The sequence below is a fragment of the Hibiscus syriacus genome, unplaced genomic scaffold, assembly GCF_006381635.1.
Source record: "Hibiscus syriacus cultivar Baekdansim isolate YM2019G1 unplaced genomic scaffold, ASM638163v2 tig00008013_pilon, whole genome shotgun sequence".
Lineage (NCBI taxonomy): Eukaryota > Viridiplantae > Streptophyta > Magnoliopsida > Malvales > Malvaceae > Hibiscus > Hibiscus syriacus.
Window position 1 is genome coordinate 2,392,193 of NW_024062150.1, and position 19,694 is coordinate 2,411,886.

Genomic DNA, 19,694 nt, shown 5'->3' on the forward strand with positions numbered 1-19,694 from the left:
CATGTAATTACCCTGACCGAGGGTCGACCAGATCCGATACTTCCCATTCGATAGAACAATAGGTTTTCGTAAATTGTTTAATTAAAGTTTATTATTTATTTTCTGTTAGGATTTTAAGATAGTATTTCCAATCCGTAGGGTCTAGCGCTGCCGTCTATCATGATAGGCAGACCCGAGAGTAGGCTATCGTCCCAAATTTCTTAGATCGGTTCACATGTGTTCCTATTGGTGTTACAGTAATGTTTTAAACTATATGTCTGAACTGTTTTGGAAATTTAAATATTCAGACTGCATGACACATATTTTACCACATGTTTAACTTCTAATATCTGATTTCCATATATTTCTACATGATCTCTGGTTACTGTATTTTTGTATCTGATTCTGAAAAATGACATATATTTAATATTTTATTAAATTAAATTATTGTTTTCACCATCATGAGGGGTATGATTGGAGGAAGTGTTTTAGGCCTAGTCTCTTGCTTGTAAGACCTTACCGCAGACACCTTTGCTTTGTGCATTGTCTAAGACCTTACCGCAAGCACTTATGCTATTAGAATAAGGTCCTTATCGGGCGTACAAGTATGTGTATGGTTCAGGGAACCTACACATTCTGGTGTTCGGATGAGAGTAGTATTCATGTTTTAAAAAGTATATTTTTATAAAATAAATTTTAGTGAAGTATTTATTTGTATGCTTTATACATCATAAGGAGCATACTGAGCTTTTTAGCTCGCTCTTTAATTTTAACTTTTCATATAGTACCAGACAGTAGGTTAGCGGACTTGGCATCAGGAGGATCGATCTCTCCTCACTTTTGTATCACTGCATATTTTTGTATGCCCTTTTTGTTGTAACATGTGTTTTTACTACTGTCTTCACACTTCTTTATTGCCAATATTTTATTTACTGACGTTGATATCTCTATATATTTACTGTATGAATTTTTTTTATGGTTATGTATTTCTTTATTTTACTGTTATTCGTATTTTATTCACCGAAATGGATTACAAATGCATTTTGAATAAGGAAATGGCATCTGTATACGATATGTAACAACATAGATTCGGGTCTAAGGGTTACAAGAATACTGAAAATTTCCATTAAATTATGCGTTCAATGATATTTGCATCTTAAATTTGATTTTTATTAAATTTTGCGACCAACTTAGGGAAAACAAAAAACAAATTTTAGTATTCATTTTTAGTTTTGATGACATGCGAAAAATTAACCAAAAATGTCGTTTAAAAATTTTGTACTGTTCTTGTTTTTGAGTGCGTGTGTTTTCACATTAAACCATATGAAAAGTTGAAAACATTGAGCCTCACAAAGTGTCAACAGTAAGGTATTGTCAGTCAGAATGACTTATCTGTTTATCTGTCATGTAAAGAATATGGCACTGCAATCTCTCTCAAGCCATATGGTAAGCACAAGTAATCAAATCAGACCAGTTTTATATCTATGTTGCTTAAAACAACCCCGAAGCAAAGGGCAAAAGAAAGAATGCTAAGCACCAGTAATCGAATCCGACCAGCTTTTTATCTATGTATGCTACTTACAGACTTGCACCATTCATGTCTCAAGCTGGTAGTTGAAGCTTTACATTGTTCTTCCAGCTGCAGTCATTGAAAGATAATTATAATCATTACGATCATCAACGTAAGTGTGGAGTATTTTCTTTTAGAATGATTGAGGTTGATGCTACTGTCTACTATGGGTGAGCGACCGGCACACGTTCGGTTTTTCCTCTGTTTCTTCATGACGAATTCAGAAGATACTTTGACAAAAACGAAACATCAGAGCAACATAGACTGGAGTCTTACCTTTGGAAGTAATAGTAGAAGAAATCAGCATAAAGCAAGGTCTGGACAAGCCCTAAAACCCAAGCTGAAAGGCAATCCATATTAACAAGGTGCTAGGAATAAGATATACAACATGAAATGTATAAATTGCAAGAAACATTCTCATACACCCATGTGCACTGGTATATGGGGGGGGAGAGAGAGATTCATACTTATCCAGTGGACATAGTTCTCTTCCGTGAAGAACCGATAAATCCAGTTCAATACATAGAGTGCTCGGTATGCACTGCAAGAAATTGAATTATATTACTCCCTACCAAGAATTAAGCATTTAGTCAATCAGATGACTTATTACAATAAAATATGCGAAACCGGAGGCAATATGAAAATCTTTCAAGGGATTCATTCTGCATTATGGTACTGAAGTTTAATCTTTTGACTCAACATGCATAATGATTGTGAAAGGAGATGGAACCAAAGGTAGTTTTGCTGATGTTGTGTCAAAAATACTATTACAAAAGGTCAATAAATGTTGAGGGAAAAAGTTCTAAATCAACATAGCTCCTAATATTTCATGAGATACATATTCTCATGCCAGCCTCATCTACAAGAACCCCAATAATATGTACTTTATTACTCTTTTTTGCATTTCTCCAATAACTTAATGGAAGTTATGGTTACAGATTGTAGCCACTTTCTTGTAACGAATTCCATGGAATGTCTCTTCTGGTATTCAAAAACACTAAGGAATCTTTTCACTTTTGTTTTACCTTTCTTAACAACTTAATTTACAGCTAGATCTTAAAATGGGTGGTTTAATCTTGCGTCAGCTGTAGCAGATATAAAATAAAAGAACCATGAAAAGCACGAAACAAATGTTATAGAAGAATATCGGTTATAGTGGCAAAATATCAAGTGCAATTAACCGTGTTTCGAAAAAATGAAAGAGAACTTCTATCTAACATAAAATCATATTAACTTCTCCCAAAAAAGAGAAATCTGTGGCAGCCAAGCAGAATATGATGTCAACTCTGTTTAAGAGATTTTCTCTCTTTTTTCTACCTCACCAAATTAACACAAAATGAAGAAACAGTATATGGAATTAGAAGCTGGGAAGTAAGTGTCCTTCATGGAATGTAATAAAATCATGGAAAACTTGAAACTGAATAGGATTTATGGAGTGGAGTTTACCCAAGGAGGAACACATATTGTCCAGTCAAGTTGTCAATATTTCTTGTCCTTTGCAACAATACAAGCTGAGGGAGTACGGCAACCGCTTCCAAATATAAGGAAAATGCCCACATTACCTGCTCAACCAATTTTCCAAGATAAATATTGTAACACCCCAACCCGTACCTGATCATGATACGAGTCCGAGATGCCACATTGACTTTTTAAAATAATATTCTTACAAAATAACAAAACATTTGAACTTATATTAAGAAAATACAATAATATACTATTAAATTATGTTTTATTATAAAAATTTAAGGCAAAAAGGGTTTTATGAACAATAATATACGGTATGAACAGTGCTACAGTGAAACACTCACACTCTAAGTGGAGATATGTTGTTCCGTTGTATGAACCTATTTATCACATAATAATACATACTATGTAATTTACTTTGATATGATCTTCAAGTGGAGATATGTTGTTCTGTTCTAACCTTGTTTGTCTATCTTCTCTGATACTACGTGTGAAACACTCATACACTAAGTCATCGACTTAGTGAGGCATAATAATAATGATAATAAAATATAATGAAAATGTCATAATGAAATGCAATATCATGAAATCGTATATTCAATCCATGCAAGTCATATAACCATGTATCTTACCCATGATCTTATTAAATTATCTATCATGAATTCACATCAATAAGTTCAATAACCCATGATACAATACTGAGAACCTGAGGTATGTGAGTACTGCGAGGTTTTGCACTATGTTGTCACCACAGCTCGTATAAATTGCACCGAAGTGCCACGTAGAATTTGCACCGAAGTGCCGCGTAGAATTGCACTGTAGTGCCATATAAAATTGTCCATAAGACCACATAGAAATTCCTTAAGAATCATATACATATACCAAGGATCAAGTAGGTGTCTCAAAAGACCTCATACATGTTCCAAAGAATACATATATGTCCCGAAGGACCACGTAGAATTGTCCAGAATGACCGCGTAGACCCTCTACTCTTGGCATGCCAACTATACCTATAGTTCTCATCTACATAACATGAGCTATCACAATTCACATAGTGTATCTCATAGACATATCATTTCCATACCTTTATCACATAGCTCATATAACTTTCCTGCATATTTATGTCAAATAATGCATATAATATGAATTCATGTCATGTATCATAATATGGAATGTAATCAAGTATCAAGATATTAAATCTAGACTTATCACAAGTCTAGAACTAAATATACTACTATATTCATGCTATGCATATGCATTCACCTATGTCTCATTGCCTTTCCCTCGATCAATCTTACTTGTCACTTGTTCTGGAACTCGTTTAGGCTATATATCTACATAAATATAATTTTCAAGATGATTATCATAAACCTAAACCTTATAACTTGATGTTAATGACTTAAGCTAATTCAATGAACCAAAAATTCACTTTTCCTTTAGGAGTGTACCAATGCACTATGGGTGCATCGGTACTCAAAATAGCTTTAAAATTTTCATGCATCGATGCCTGCCGATGTGTATCGATGCACCTTCAAAATTGGTCTTAGTGCATAGATACCCATTCATAGTGTATCGATGCACCTCTCAATAATAAATTGGTTTCACCTGAAAATTCCATAACTTTTCATTAAATTTCCTCATATAAAACTCCTTTCATACTACTAAACTCAACTACAATCATTTTAACTAACTTTTATCATTCCAACATCTTATTATCTCCCATATCTCATCCAAATTCTTAAAACCAAGAATCTTACTAAATTTTCCATGTAATCCAAACTTATTTCTAACACTTATAACTTCTTATTCACACCTATGACAAGTCAAATTCAACTTCTAAATTCATTTATACATCTTTATTCAAAATTTCACTTATCACTTTTATCTTTAATCCTTCATAACTTACAAATCTTTGAGTTTATATGACCTTTTTTATGTCCATCATCTTTTCTAAAGTTTCATGAATCAAAACCATGTTTGAATTTTAAGGATTAACCAAAAGAAATCAAACTTACCTTGGCTTGGGGTTTCACGTTGGAGAAGAGAAGAAGATGAAGAAGATAAGTCTGGAAACTTATCTCCTCAAAACATGCTCCACATGGGTATTATAATACCCATAATTATTATTTTATTATTTCCTTTGTTCAATGACCCTTTTGCCCCTTTCTTTTCCTTCATTTGTTAAATCATCCTACACAATACATTTCAATTAATTCCTTCACTTTTTAATTTATCTAATTTGGTCATTGAATTTTAAAATCTTACACTTTAATCACTAACCCTATATTAAAGATGTTACAAATCTCCCCCTTAAGAAAATTCGTTCTCAAATTTTCATTCCACGAACAAATGAGGGTATTGATGCCGCATATCCTCTTCACTCTCCCATGTTACTTCTTCTATCTTGTGATTCCTCCACAATACTTTGACCAATGGAATAGTCTTATTCCTTAGTTGTTTCACTTCATGAGCTAATATTTGAACAGGTTCTTCCTCATAAGTCAAGTCAGATTGAACCTTGATCTCTTCTGGTGTCACGATATGAGAAAGATCAATCTATATCTTCGAAGCATTGAAACATGAAAGACATCATGTATCTTTTCCATTTCAGGTGGCAAAACTAGTTGATATGATATAGGTCCTACTCTCTTTACAATCTCATAAGGTCCAATAAATCGAGGACTAAGTTTTCCTTTACGTCCAAACCACAATATTTTCTTCCAGGAAGATACTTTCAACAAAACTTTATCTCCAACTTCAAATTCAATTTCTTTTCTTTTAAGGTCAGAATAGGACTTTAATCCTCCTAAGCCTTCATTATTGTATGCACATACTCTATAGCTTAAGACTTTGCCAGGGCATCTTAAATATGTTTACTTGGGTAGCGATGAAACTTTACCGGTGATTATTTCCACTAACCTTACTGCTAATCAAGAGAAAATTTTGTTAAGTGTTTTGATGCAGCATAAAAAAATAATTGGTTGGACTATGGCCGCTTTGAAATGAATTAGTCCTACGATTTGCATGCACAAGATTCTGCTGGAAGATTGCCATGGCAATTCAATAGAACCACAAAGAAGACTCAACCCTGTTATGAAGAAGGTGATAATGAAAGAAATTCTGAAATGGCTTGATGCTGGAGTGATCTACCCTATCTCGAATAGCTCATGGGTGAGCCCTGTACAATGTGTTCCGAAGAAAGGAGGCATAATGGTGGTTACCAATGAGATAATGAGCTATTACCCACTCGCACTGTTACTGGATGTAGGATATGCATGGACTATCGAAAACTAAACAAAGCTACAAAGAATGACCACTTTTCTCTACCTTTCATCGACCAAATGTTGGATCGATTAGTCGACAAAGCATTCTATTGCTTTTTGGATGGGTTCTCGGGGTATAATCAAATTGTCATCACACCAGATGACCAAGAAAAGACTACATTTACTTGTCCCTATGGCACTTTTTCCTTTAGGATGATGCCTTTTGGACTCTGTAATGCCCGACAACATTTCAGCACTGTATGCAAGCCATATTTTCAGACATGGTTGAGGATTTTCTGGAGATATTCATGGACGACTTCTATGTTTCATGAGACGATTTTGAACGATGCCTCGACAATTTGGTAAAAGTTCTCAAAAGATGTGATGAGGCTGACTTGGTCTTGAATTGGGAAAAATGTCACTTCATGGTGACTGAAGGCATTGTGTTAGGCCACAAAATTTCTCATAGGGGCATTGAGATAGATAAAGAGAATATTGAAGTAATTGAAAAGTTGCCACCACCAACTTCGGTCAAGGTTATAAGAAGTTTTCTTGGACATGTTGGATTCTGTAAAAGATTTATCAAAGACTTCTCCAAGATTTCTAAGCCCTTGTGCACATTGCTTCAACAAAACCAACCCTTTGTGTTTGACGAGTTATTCCTTGACGCATTCACTGAGCTGAAACAACGGTTAATCTCGGCACCTATTGTAGTTCTTCCCGATTGGACATCACCATTTGAGATGATGTGTGATGTAAGCGATTATGCCGTAGGAGCTATTTTGGGGAAACGTCGAGGTAAACTTTTTCATGTTATTTATTACTCTAGCCGCACTTTGAATGAAGCACAATTGAACTACACCACCACTGAGAAAGAATTACTTACTGTGGTATTTGCTTTTGATAAATTTAGACCATACCTAATAGGCACTAAAGTTATTGTTCACACTGATCATTCGGCTATAAAATACTTAGTGAACAAAAAGGATGCAAAGCCTAGACTTATTAGGTGGATCTTACTTTTGCAAGAATTCGACTTAAAGGTGGTAGATAGGAAAAGAACTGAAAATCAAGTTGCTGATTACTTATCTAGGCTAGAGAACAATTATGAATGCCATGACATCGTAGATATTCAAGAGGAATTTCCTGATGAGAAAATTTTATATGCCACGGCAATACCCGTGGTACGCTGACCTTGTTAATTTTCTTGTTAGTGGAATATTGCCTTTTGATTTAGATAACCAAGGTAAAAAGAAGTTCAAGCACGATGAAATGCACTATTTTTGGGATGAGACATATTTGTTCAAGCATTATGCCGATCAGCTCATTAGACGATGTGTACCTGAAAAAGAACAACACAACATTTTATACTATTATCATTCAGCCCCATGTGGAGGCCATTTTGGTGGATCAAGGACTGCTGCTAAGGTCCTAAATCAGGTTTTTACTGGCCAAATCTGTTTAGAGATGCTCAAGCATTTTACAAATCATGTGATCGATGCCAACGGACTGGAAACATCTCTAAACGACATGAAATGGCACTGCAAAATATTTTGGAAATAGAGTTGTTTGATGTTTGGGGCATCGATTTCATGAGACCATTTACATCTTCTGGAGGAGATCTATATATCTTGGTTACTGTGGATTATGTGTCAAAGTAGTGGAAGCAATAACAACATCAAGGAATGACTCTAAAACCGTACTCAAGTTTTTGCACAAGTATATTTTCAATCGGTTTGGAGTACCTCATGCTATCATTAGTGATGAAGGAACCCATTTTGATAACAAGTTGATTTCCAAGGCATTGAAGAGATATAGAGTTCGACATAAGATTGCAACGGCATATTATCCGCTGACAAATGGCCAAGCAGAGATATCCAATCGAGAGATCAAACAGATTTTAGAGAAAGTGGTGAACCCAAGGCGGAAGGATTGGTCGCCAAAGTTAGATGAAGCACTTTGGACGTATAGAACATCGTTTAAAACTCCTTTGGGAATGTCACCATTCAAGTTAGTCTATGGGAAAGCTTGTCATCTCCCGGTTGAACTTGAACATAAGGAGTACTGGGCCATCGAATTTATGATTTTTTAATAATATTTATGTTTATTTTAAATTGAATTATTTTTATTTTATTTTTATTTCATCTTATTATTAATTATAAATAGTCGAATTTATTCAATTTAAATTGAATTTATAAAATTTATGTATAGGAAAAATGGCTGGAATAATGCATGTGGGACTATTTTTCCCCAAAATAATGCATGGGCAAATTATTACTAATAATTATTTAATATGATTGATTACTAATATTACTAATAATGATTTAATAATAATTATTAATCTAATGGTTTGATATTTAATAATTTACTAATGATATGATTTAGTAATGATTACTAATAATTATTTATTATAAATATTTAATGATTTGAATTTGATATTAATGATTTAATAATGATTACTAATAATAAAATTATAAGATTTGATAATAATGTTTTAATAATGATTACTACTAATTTGATAATATTTTTGATTTTTTAAATATCAAACAAATTTGTCAATTACTTTTTATAAATTTTAGGATTATATTCGATTCAATTTTTACTACTTTCTTAAATGAAAATATTTTACTAAAGGTTTTAAATTTAATCGAGTAAAAAATCAATTTAAACTAAGTAGTACTGATACTGCTAAGGCAGTACCGATACAATAGAAACATAACATCAAAATGGTATCGATACTATTAATGATTTATTATTGTTAATATTTAATGATTTGATATTTAATGATTTAGTAATAATATGATTTAGTAATGATTACTAATAATGATTTATTATTAACGTTTAATGATTTGATAATAATGATTTAGTAATTATTACTAATAATGAAATTATAATAATTACTAATAATGATTTAATAATTATTACTAATATTATTTAATAATGATTAAATATTTAAATAGAATTTATTCAATTTAAATCGAATTTATAAATAGTCGAATTTATATTTATAAATAGTCGAATTTATTCTTTTTATATTTCATGTGAATGCATGTATATTTAATATTATAATATTTTAGTTTTAATAATATTTAACATATTTAAGTTTATTTTTAAATTGAAATTTAAGTTTTTAAGTTAAGGTTAAAAAATTCTAAATACATAACTTATGTTTACAAAATCAAATACTAGTCTAATTTAAATATTTAATTTTAAACAAATAACAATTGAGTTTATAATTGTTGTCGATGTCGGGGTGTTGTTTAATGATAATGTCGGGGCGGACGTTAAATATGATGTGGTCGTTGTGGTTGCTCAGGAGTATGGTACACATCCTCCTCATTCATTAGAGGCATTTCAACTAGTGTTGTAAATATATTCTAACCAATATGCTCTGTCATTCCACCAGTTTGCTCTTCCATCCCACTTGGAAACGTTGACTGGCAAATACTGGTATTTGACATCATAGATATCATTTGGTCAAAGTCATACGTCGACTCAAACATGGGAGAGTAGATAGGTGCCTGAGGATACACAAACTCTGGTACGTATGTCGGGACAGTAGAATCATCAAATGCATGATGCAACAATCCCGCATCGCCGAACGGTTATGGTGCGCTATTATCCACATGGGTTATTTCTGCTTCAGGTTGTTGAGATGAACTCTCAGTCCCACTCGGTAGAGAGTATTCACTTTACCAAATTTTTTCTTAAATTTCAAAAATTGGCGCCTTTCTACCCTTGTTGTCAAGAACGACTTTCCATTATCCCAATAATAATCAAGGTAAGCCGAAGTCTCAAAATTAAAGTCATCATCTTGAACGGGATCAAGAGTTGGCAAGAATGAGGCCCTATTGTTCCAAACATTGATGTAGCTTGCATGTTTCTCAACCCAATTCACCTTTTCTTTACGGCGACCATCTAATTTGTGGAGGTGATCATGCGTCTCAACCCATATCACCTGACGGTGACAATCTAATATGTGGAGGTGGTCATGATCCCATGTATTCTGCGGAATAGGTTGGTGGAAGCCGAATTGCCTTAACACTCTATTCGCAAATTAGATCTCAACAAAAGCAAAATTAATCAATGGTGTAACAACACAATATTGACACCCATAAAAAACATCGTGCGACACATACGCCATAATTTATGCATCTACGTATGGTCTCCAATTAAACTGTAAAATTAAAATAACAATAAAATTGATTTAAATCAAATAATATAGTTAAATTAAATAATAATTAATAATAACAGATTATATATACCTCTTTTACCCTTAATGTCGATCTTCAGCCTAAACTCTTTAATATTATTGTGCACCAACCTTGTGTCATCTATTTTATGTCTCTATCTGCATATCAATCAAAACAAAAATGTGGTCATTTTGTTCAATATTTTTAATCAAAATAAATAATTAATATTAAAATAGAGAATTTATATTACCTTCCGACAAGTGAAAGTCAACACAGTCCGACTAATCGGTGTAAAAAATGAAGCATATGCCAAGCCCATGATTGTAGCAGCATCACACACCCACCGATTTATGTTGTATTATTACTATTCACAACTAATGACGCCTTGCACATCTCACGATACAAGAACACCAATATCGCCAATCCCCAACTATATTGCCTAGTATTAATAAAATTTCTTAAAAATAGAAGATATTGAGTGTGAACTAGATTACCGGATTTATCTGGTATCAAAATTTTCCCAATCAACTGCAATATATATGCTCATGTTGCATATACAATTTCTTGTTTCGTACTATTTGGTTGGAGCTGAAATTGATTCTTCAACCATGAAAACTTCACAAGCCACCCTTTACACTCTGATTTTATTGGCGTTTGCCCAAGAAACGCACTGCAAAGTTGTTCCACATTATTGTACTCATTTGTCATTATTACCGGCATCCCATTTGTTTGGACCCCGAGTTGCATTGCCACATCCTCTAGAGTTATCATATATTCTCCACACGTAAAATGAAATGTGTGCGTTTCTGGTCTCCAACGTTCAATCAATGCACTGATCAAACCCGGGACCAACATGTATTCTAGCACAAATGTTACATAGTAAAATCCAGTATGTTGCAAGTTTTCTTCTATCAATTGGTGTGGCTTGGCCGGAATATTTAGCCTATGACGAAGGACTCGCTGTTCGTCCTCCTCCAATTAAATAATTTAAAAAATTAATCACAATCATAACATAATCTTCAAATATTTAATAATAATAATTTATTATACAAATATTTTATTTTATTAAATAATAATAACACCATTATTCCCAAATAAGTAGAAATATGTAGATTGTCAAGTCTCAGCAGTGGAATTTGGTCAGCCATTAGAATAAATCTGTAAAAAAAATTAAACAACAATATTTAAAAATCATTTAATATAATATAAATAAACTAACTAACTAATTTACAAAACAACAAAATTTTTTTATGTAATAACTTATAATATAACAAACTAATAAACTAATTCACGTTTAAGTTATATTTTAAAAAATTTAGTTTGTTAGTTTCTTATATTATAAGTTATTATATATATATATATTGTAAATTAGTTAGTTAGTTAGTTAGTTAGATTAGATTATATTAAATGATTTTTTAAATATTGTTGTTTAATTTTTTTACAGATTCATTCGAATGGCTGACCAAAATCCACTGCTGAGACTTGACAATAAACATATTTATACTCATTTGGGAATAATGGTGTTATTATTATTTAATAAAATAAAATATTTGTTTAATGAATTATTATTATTAAATATTTGAAGATTATTTTATGATTGTGATAAATTTTTTGAATTATTTAATTGCAGAGGACGAGCATCGAGTCTTTCGTCATCGGCTAAATATTTCGACCAAGCCACACTAATTGATAGAAGAAAACTTGCAATAGGCTAGATTTTACTATGTAACATTTGTGCGAGAATAAAATTTGGTCCCAGGTTTGATCAGTGCGTTGATTGAACGTTGGAGACCAGAAACGCACACATTTCATTTTCTGCGTGGAGAATGTACGATAACTCTGGAGGATGTGGCAATGTAACTCAGGGTCAAAACAAATGGATGTCGGTGGTAATGACAAATGAGTACAATAATGTGGAACAACTTTGCAGTGTGTTTCTTGGGCAAACGCCAATAAAACCAGAGTGTAAAGGGTGGCGTGTGAAGTTGCCATGGTTGAAGAATCAATTTTAGCTCCAACCAAATAGTACGAAACAAGAAATTATATATGCAAGACGAGCATATATATTGTAGTTGATTGGGGGAATTTTGATGCAGGATAAATCTGGTAATCTAGTTCACACTCAGTATCTTCTATTTTTAAGAAATTTTTTGAATACTAGGCAATATAGCTGGGGATCAACGATATTGGTGTTCTTGTATCGTGAGATGTGAAAGGCGTCATTAGTCGTGAATAATAATAATACAACAGAAATCGGTGGATGTCTGATGCTGCTACATGATGGGCTTGGTATAGACTTCCGTTTTTGACACCAATTAGTCGGACTGCGGTTGACTTTCCACTTGCCGGAAGGTAATATGAATTCTCTATTTTAATATAAAATATTAATTATAAATTATTTATTTTGATTAAAAATATTGAATAAAATGACCATATTTTTGTTTTGATTGATATTCAGATGGAGACATAAACTAGAAGACACGGGGTTGGTGCACAACAATATTAAAGAGTTTAGGCTGAAGATCGACATTAAAGGCAAAAAGGAGGTATATATAATATGTTATTATTTAATTTAACTATATTATTTGATTTAAATCAATTTTATTGTTATTTTAATTTTACAGTTTAATTGAAGACCATACGTAGATGCATAAATTATGACATGTGTGCCGCACGATGTTTTTGATGAGTGTCAATATTGGTGTCTTGTTACACCATTGATTAATTTTGCTTTTGTTGAGATCCAATTAGCGGATAGAGTGTTGAGACAATTCGGCTTCCACCAACCTATTCCACAGAGTACATGGGATCATGACCACCTCCACAAATTAGATAGTCACCGTCAGATGAATTGGGTTGAGACGCATGATCACCTCCACAAATTAGATGGTCGCCGTAAAGAAAAGGTGAATTGGGTTGAGAAACATGCAAGCTACATTAATGTTTGGAACAATAGGGCCTCATTCTTACCAACTCTTGATCCCATTCAAGATGATGACTTTAATTTTGAGACTTCGGCTTACCTTGTTTATTATTGGGATAATGGAAAAACTTTCTTGACAACAATGTAGAAAGGCGATAATTTTTGAAATTTAAGAAAAAATTTGGTAAAGCTGAATACTCTCTACCAAGTGGGACTGGGAGTTCATCTCACAACCTGAAGCGAAAATAACCCATGTGGATAATAGCGCACCATAACCGTTCGGCGATGCGGGATTGATGCATCATGCATTTTATGATTCTACTGTCCCGACATACGTACTAGAGTTTGTGCAGCCTCAGGTACCCATATACTCTTTCATGTTTGAGTCGACGTATGACTTTGACCAAATGACATATGTGATGTCAAATACCAGTATTTGTCAGTCAACGTTTCCAAGTGGGATGGAAGAGCAAACTGGTGGAATGACAGAGCATAGTGGTTGGAATATATTTACAACACCAGTTGAAATGCCCCCAATGAATAAGGAGGATGAGTATCATACTCTGAGCAACTGCAACGACCACAACGCATTAGACGTCCGCCCCGACATTATCATTCAACAACACCCCAACATCGACAACAATTATAAACTCAATTGTTATTTGTTTAAAATTAAATATTTAAATTATACTAGTATTTTATTTTGTAAACAAAAGTTATGTATTTAGAATTTTTTAACCTTAACTTAAAAACTTAAATTTTAATTTAAAATAAACTTAATTATGTTAAATATTATTAAAACTTAACTATTATAATATTAATATGCATGCCTCCACGTGAAATGTAAAAAGAATAAATTCAACTATTTATAAATATAAATTCGACTATTTATAAATTCAACTATTTATAAATATAAATTCGACTATTTATAAATTCAACTATTTATAAATTCTATTTAAATTGAATAAATTCTATTTAAATATTTAATCATTGTTAAATAATTATTAATAATGATTAGTAATCATTATTAGTAATTATTATAATTTCATTATTAGTAATAATTACTAAATCATTAGTATCAAATCATTAAATATTAATAATAAATCATTATTAGTAATCATTACTAAATCATATAATTATTAAATCATTAAAGATCAAATCATTAAATATTAATAATAAATCATTAGTATTATCGGTACCATTTTGAGGTTTGTTTTCATGGTATCGGTATTACATTAGCAGTATCGATACTACTTAGTTTAAATTGAATCTTTTACTCGATTAAATTCAAAACCTTTAGTAAAAAAATTTCATTTGAGTAAGGAGTAAAAGTTGAATCGAATATAATCTTAAAATTTATAAAAATGAATTAACAAATTTGTTTGATATTTAAAAAAATCAAAAATATTATCAAATTAGTAGTAATAATAATTAAAAATATTATCAAATCATTATCAAATCTTATAATTTTATTATTACTTATCATTACTAAATCATTAGTATCAAATCTAAATCATTAAATATTTATAATAAATAATTAATAGTATTCATTATTAAATCATATCATTACTAAATCATTAAATATCAAATCATTATATTAATAATAAATATTAAATCATTATTAGTAATATTAGTAATCAATCAATCATATTAAATAATTATTAGTAATAATTCCCCCTTGCATTATTTTGGGGAAAAATAATCCCCTATGCATTATTCCGGCCATTTTGCCCATACATAAATTTTATAAATTCGATTTAAATTGAATAAATTCGACTATTTATAAATAATAATAAGATAAAATAAAAATAAAATATAAATAATTCAATTTAAAATAAACTTAAATATTATTAAAAACATAAATTTGATTTAATAATTATTAGTTATAAAACATAAATTCAACTTAAATTCGAAGATTTAATAATTTAAGTTAAAAAATCACATAAATTTCCTTGCAAAAATAGGTTCATTATTAAAATGTCAAATATATAAATACATAGAAATACATATATGATTATTTATGAGACCTATATTCTGGTAAATTAGGACACTTGTTTTTTTGAATGACCTTCACCCCTACATAATCTGCATCTCTTTGGTTGACCTCTCTCTAGCATGGAAATTCATACTGGTATAAATACGACTGGACTCAGGTCGACCCTTTGGACTTCTACGAAGCATTGGATTTGGCAGTCATTCGTCATGATCCTTTTTGGGCCAATATGATTCATTTGGGATCTGCATGAACGCATAGCTGTAGACATTTAATATCTTATGTAAGTGAAAGCATTCATCAACATAAGTGTATGCGCTTACATCAGCATACATACATGCAACGACTGCATGAGCACATGGATATTTCCATGCCTGAAAGCGACCACAATCACACCATTTGTGTCGTAAATCAACTCTAAATGTTTGGTTTTCTCCTACGTTACGGTGTATGCATGACACAACAAAATTATGACCAACTCGGTCGAAATTATGAACAATCATTGATGTTGCCAATCGCTCATTTGCTCCCATTTCTTCCACCACTGTAGGAGCCCAAGTTTGACCTCTATTTATGAGACACTCAATTTCCTTGCCTTTATCGGACCAAACCTTAACAAACCTAAAGTACGTCTCTTTCACCACACTCGCTATTGGGAGATAACATGTACCTTTTAGTACTGAATTAATGGCCTCAACAAGGTTTGTGGTCATATGTTCGTATCTCCGACCTTCATCGTATGCTTGTGACCATTTTTCCCACGGTATTTTTGAAGCCCACTTCCAAACACACTGATCATCATAAAATACCTTCAAATTGTCCAATCACTTATCAAAATTTGGTCGGCATAGTTCGTATATTGTTTCATAATATATTGTGTTAAACCTCAATTAAAAAAACCACGTAAAAAATACACACATATTGAAAATAAAACTTATACATGCTTATTATCTCACTACGAATGTTTGCGTTATGAAACTAGTCGATATTATTCCTACCAATATGACAGATACAAAATGTCGGATATGCATGCGGAGGTATCCAACGACTTCCTGATCGTTCAATTGCCGCCAAAATACCCGTTCCTCTATCGAATATCAAGCAAACTCCATCAAGAGTACATGCCTATATTGATCATACAACCACGTATCATCTACTTGGATCATACGTTTGCAAAATGGAAATCCTTCAATACATGACTTGAACGCCCAAAAGAGTATGAAATATTTTCTTCCCTGGCACAAGTTGACCTTCTTTGTCATATGCGGGCATGGTTTGAGACTTCACTATGGTTCCTGGGATAAATCGCTTCATTGCTTGTAGCAAATGTGGTAGCTCATTATACGATGTATCCCAATCTCCATACGTCAGCTTCATTGCCTTCATCTTCGCATTCCACGCCTTGCCATATTTTACTTGGTATCCAAATTGGCTTCGAATAGATATAGCTAACACTGAACAAGAGATCCTTGATCCTTTTCAACCATCACCTTCACGTATTCGCATATTACATCGGAGTCCAATAGTCGGTGGTCTTGCTCGATAGTGTTTCGCAAACATATGTGAGGACCATTGTACCTTGTGATGACCCAAGCATCGTGCCTTTGAATTTTCGACACTCTGATCATCCACTTGCACTCTGGGTCATATTTAACACACTTCGCGTATATGGTTTTTTGGTTGGACTCTGCAACATAGACATCAACATGGTTTTTGATGCAATACTCTTTAATCGCCAGCGTAGCTTCATTTTTTCCTCTGAATTGCACCCCAATTGAAAATTTACCATAATTTTCGAATGATTCATCTATTTGGTACGGAGGTAAATGTGGCATGTCTGGGAATTCAGGTGCCCTCATTACATCATAATCTATCTCGTAAATGTGAGGAGTAGCTTCATACGGTGTCAGAACTTCATCAATGGCCAAGTCAAGTGCACATCCACCGATAAAATTATCAGACTCCCAAAACAGGTTCTTCGGTTTCTTCATCTTCGCTTGAATCATCATGAATTTCTCCCCATCGATTTTAGCATCAATATCAACAATCAATTCCGAATGGTGTATGTTTCTCGTCTCATACTCTGCTGTTGCGGATGTCCCTCCGACTTCATTTTCACTTTCCAATAGTGCCATAAAACTGTTTGGCACCTGTATGTCGGGTCCTCAATCTCACTATCGAAAGTCATTTTAGATGGATTTCGAGCCACATTTCTTGATGACCTAGGAACATCATATATGTTACGCACATCAACAAATCTCAATAACTGCTATATTAGTTGACTCATGTAATCCAATCATGGTTCAAATATCATCTTCTTCTTCAAGTGGAACTGCAGCATATCTGATTGGGTTGTGACATATCATAAACCTGTACATCAAACCATCAACTGCAACTCAAATTTTTCTTTCTATCTTCTACTTCATTTCTACAAATGTGATGTATCTTTTGAACATCATATTTATTGGTTTTTCAGACTAAAAACAACTCCGACCTCATTTTCCATAATATGTCCATTATAATGGACAATCGTGAAAAAGTTGTTGCTCATTTTCTCTACAAATTAAAAAATTATATAAATTTAGATTAAAAAATTTGATAAGATAATTTCATAAATCATTAAATAAATAATATAATATACTATTTTCAAATCTTCCTACAATAAATTAAACAAATTAATTTTATATAATCTAATACTAATTTGCACAAAAAAAAAATAACAAATTAACTTAAACTAATAAACTATTTTTTTATTTATGTTAATATAACCGTACAAACTAATTAACTAATTTTTTTATATAATATAACTTCAACAAACAAACTAACATAACTTAAATTAATAAACTAACAAATTAATTAACTAATTTTTTATTTATAATATAACTTAAACTAGAAACAAATTATAATATAATATAACTTAAACTAGAAACAAATTATAATATAATATAACTTAAACTAAGAAACTAATAATTACCAATTACCCGATCCTTTCTTCTTCTTCCTTTCCTTTCTTTCTTCTCCCTTTCTTTCTTTCTTCTCCCTTTCTTTCTTTCTTCTACCTTTCTTTCTTCATTCCTGTTAACACCCCATACCCATGGCCAATTTATAACCCTAAACCGACCCCCTACTGCAATTATTCACGCGTTCACAGTAACCCGAGCTTTTGTTTCTGCTCAGCTTTTGATATATAGTAACACGCGTGCAATTATTCACGGCAGAGATCACATGGTCGATCAGTTCGGTCGCAAGGACACATGGGCGACCTACGGGATGGTAGCATGGAGACCTAAGAAGGTCGCATGGTTTGCATGGCGACGTGCATGTGCAGGTCGCCCGGAGCACCTTACGACCAACTCTCGAACTGTCGTAAACATCCTATTTCAGCAAATAATTCTTGGATTACAATATCTCAAGATTTTTTTTTCAAAGCGTTATCTCAAGAATTTTGCCCTAATAACACTAGTGAAAGTATATAGAAGATAAATATCAGTAGAATTTGTGAAGCTGAAGGAGCAAAAGTGGAGGAAAAAACATTCATACCTTTAAGAAGATGGGTACATTACATATCAGATCTATAACCTACAAAAAGAAGAGAGATGATAAACAAAATAAGCGAAAACCTAGTATTAAAAAAAACAGAAAATGAAGGAAAAGAAAGAGATGATGAACAAACTGGGATGGCCAGGAAGCAGGAGCCACTGAAACCATATATATCAAGTGAGGTTTGAAGAGCTTTTGTAGGTCGCATTGCATCACTCCTGCAATGCACCAGCTTGCTCCTTCAACAACAGAGAAGATTAAGACTTAAGAGTATGGAGGGGAAGAACAATGGAAGAGAGAGAGAGAGAGAGTCTCAACGTATGGGAGAAATAAGAGAGGAAAGAGAGTGTGTTGGGGGGAAGACCTTTTCTGATTTTATTTGTTATTAGATTGCTTTTATTTATAGAAGTATTTAGGTAAATATTGTTTGAATATAAAAAGCAGCGTTATTTTGAAAATAAAAAAAATCTCACAGCATTATTTAAAAAAATTTGCCAAAAATGGCTAAATTTTTAGGGCAATGATCCAAAAATATAAATGGCTCGAATAAAGATCAAGCGAATTTATTTGCTTGAATAATGTGATTGCTACAGTCAAGGCGATGTCGCATTATGATCAACAATGTTATTAAAATCAGATCGACGGTCGGTTCGACCGGTTGAACCGTGAATCGGTGGCCTGTCTGGTCCGGTTAACTCCTAAAATCAGATTAGCATAGAACCGGTAAAGAACCGGAAGAAAACCGAGAAAATCGGGGTGAACCGGCTAA

The 19,694-nt window shown here is 32.5% G+C and overlaps 1 protein-coding gene across 1 annotated transcript; it reads right to left on the reverse strand.

Moving 5' to 3' along the window:
- Window positions 1–1,415: 1,415 nt before the first annotated feature.
- LOC120201792 (ER lumen protein-retaining receptor-like) lies at window positions 1,416–19,276 on the reverse strand. Its single transcript, XM_039202331.1, has 6 exons — window positions 19,059–19,276; window positions 18,926–18,964; window positions 2,996–3,111; window positions 2,017–2,090; window positions 1,826–1,889; window positions 1,416–1,618 (listed from the first exon to the last, which is right to left on the reverse strand). Exons 1-6 carry the CDS (start codon window positions 19,131–19,133, stop codon window positions 1,582–1,584), a joined length of 405 nt encoding a protein of 134 aa, XP_039058262.1. The 5' UTR covers window positions 19,134–19,276; the 3' UTR covers window positions 1,416–1,581.
- Between the last annotated feature and the right edge of the window lie 418 nt (window positions 19,277–19,694).

What these genes read in the sequence shown, in the direction of transcription:
- LOC120201792 (XM_039202331.1), bottom strand. Translation starts at nt 19,133, where the DNA reads ATGCGACCTACAAAAGCTCTTCAAACCTCACTTGATATATATGGTTTC. An exon ending in GAACTATGTCCACTGGATAA is followed by an intron (nt 1,890 to 2,016) that starts GTATGAATCTCT and finishes ATTGCCTTTCAG; the next exon opens with CTTGGGTTTTAGGGCTTGTC. An exon ending in TTCTACTATTACTTCCAAAG is followed by an intron (nt 1,619 to 1,825) that starts GTAAGACTCCAG and finishes CAATGACTGCAG; the next exon opens with CTGGAAGAACAATGTAAAGC.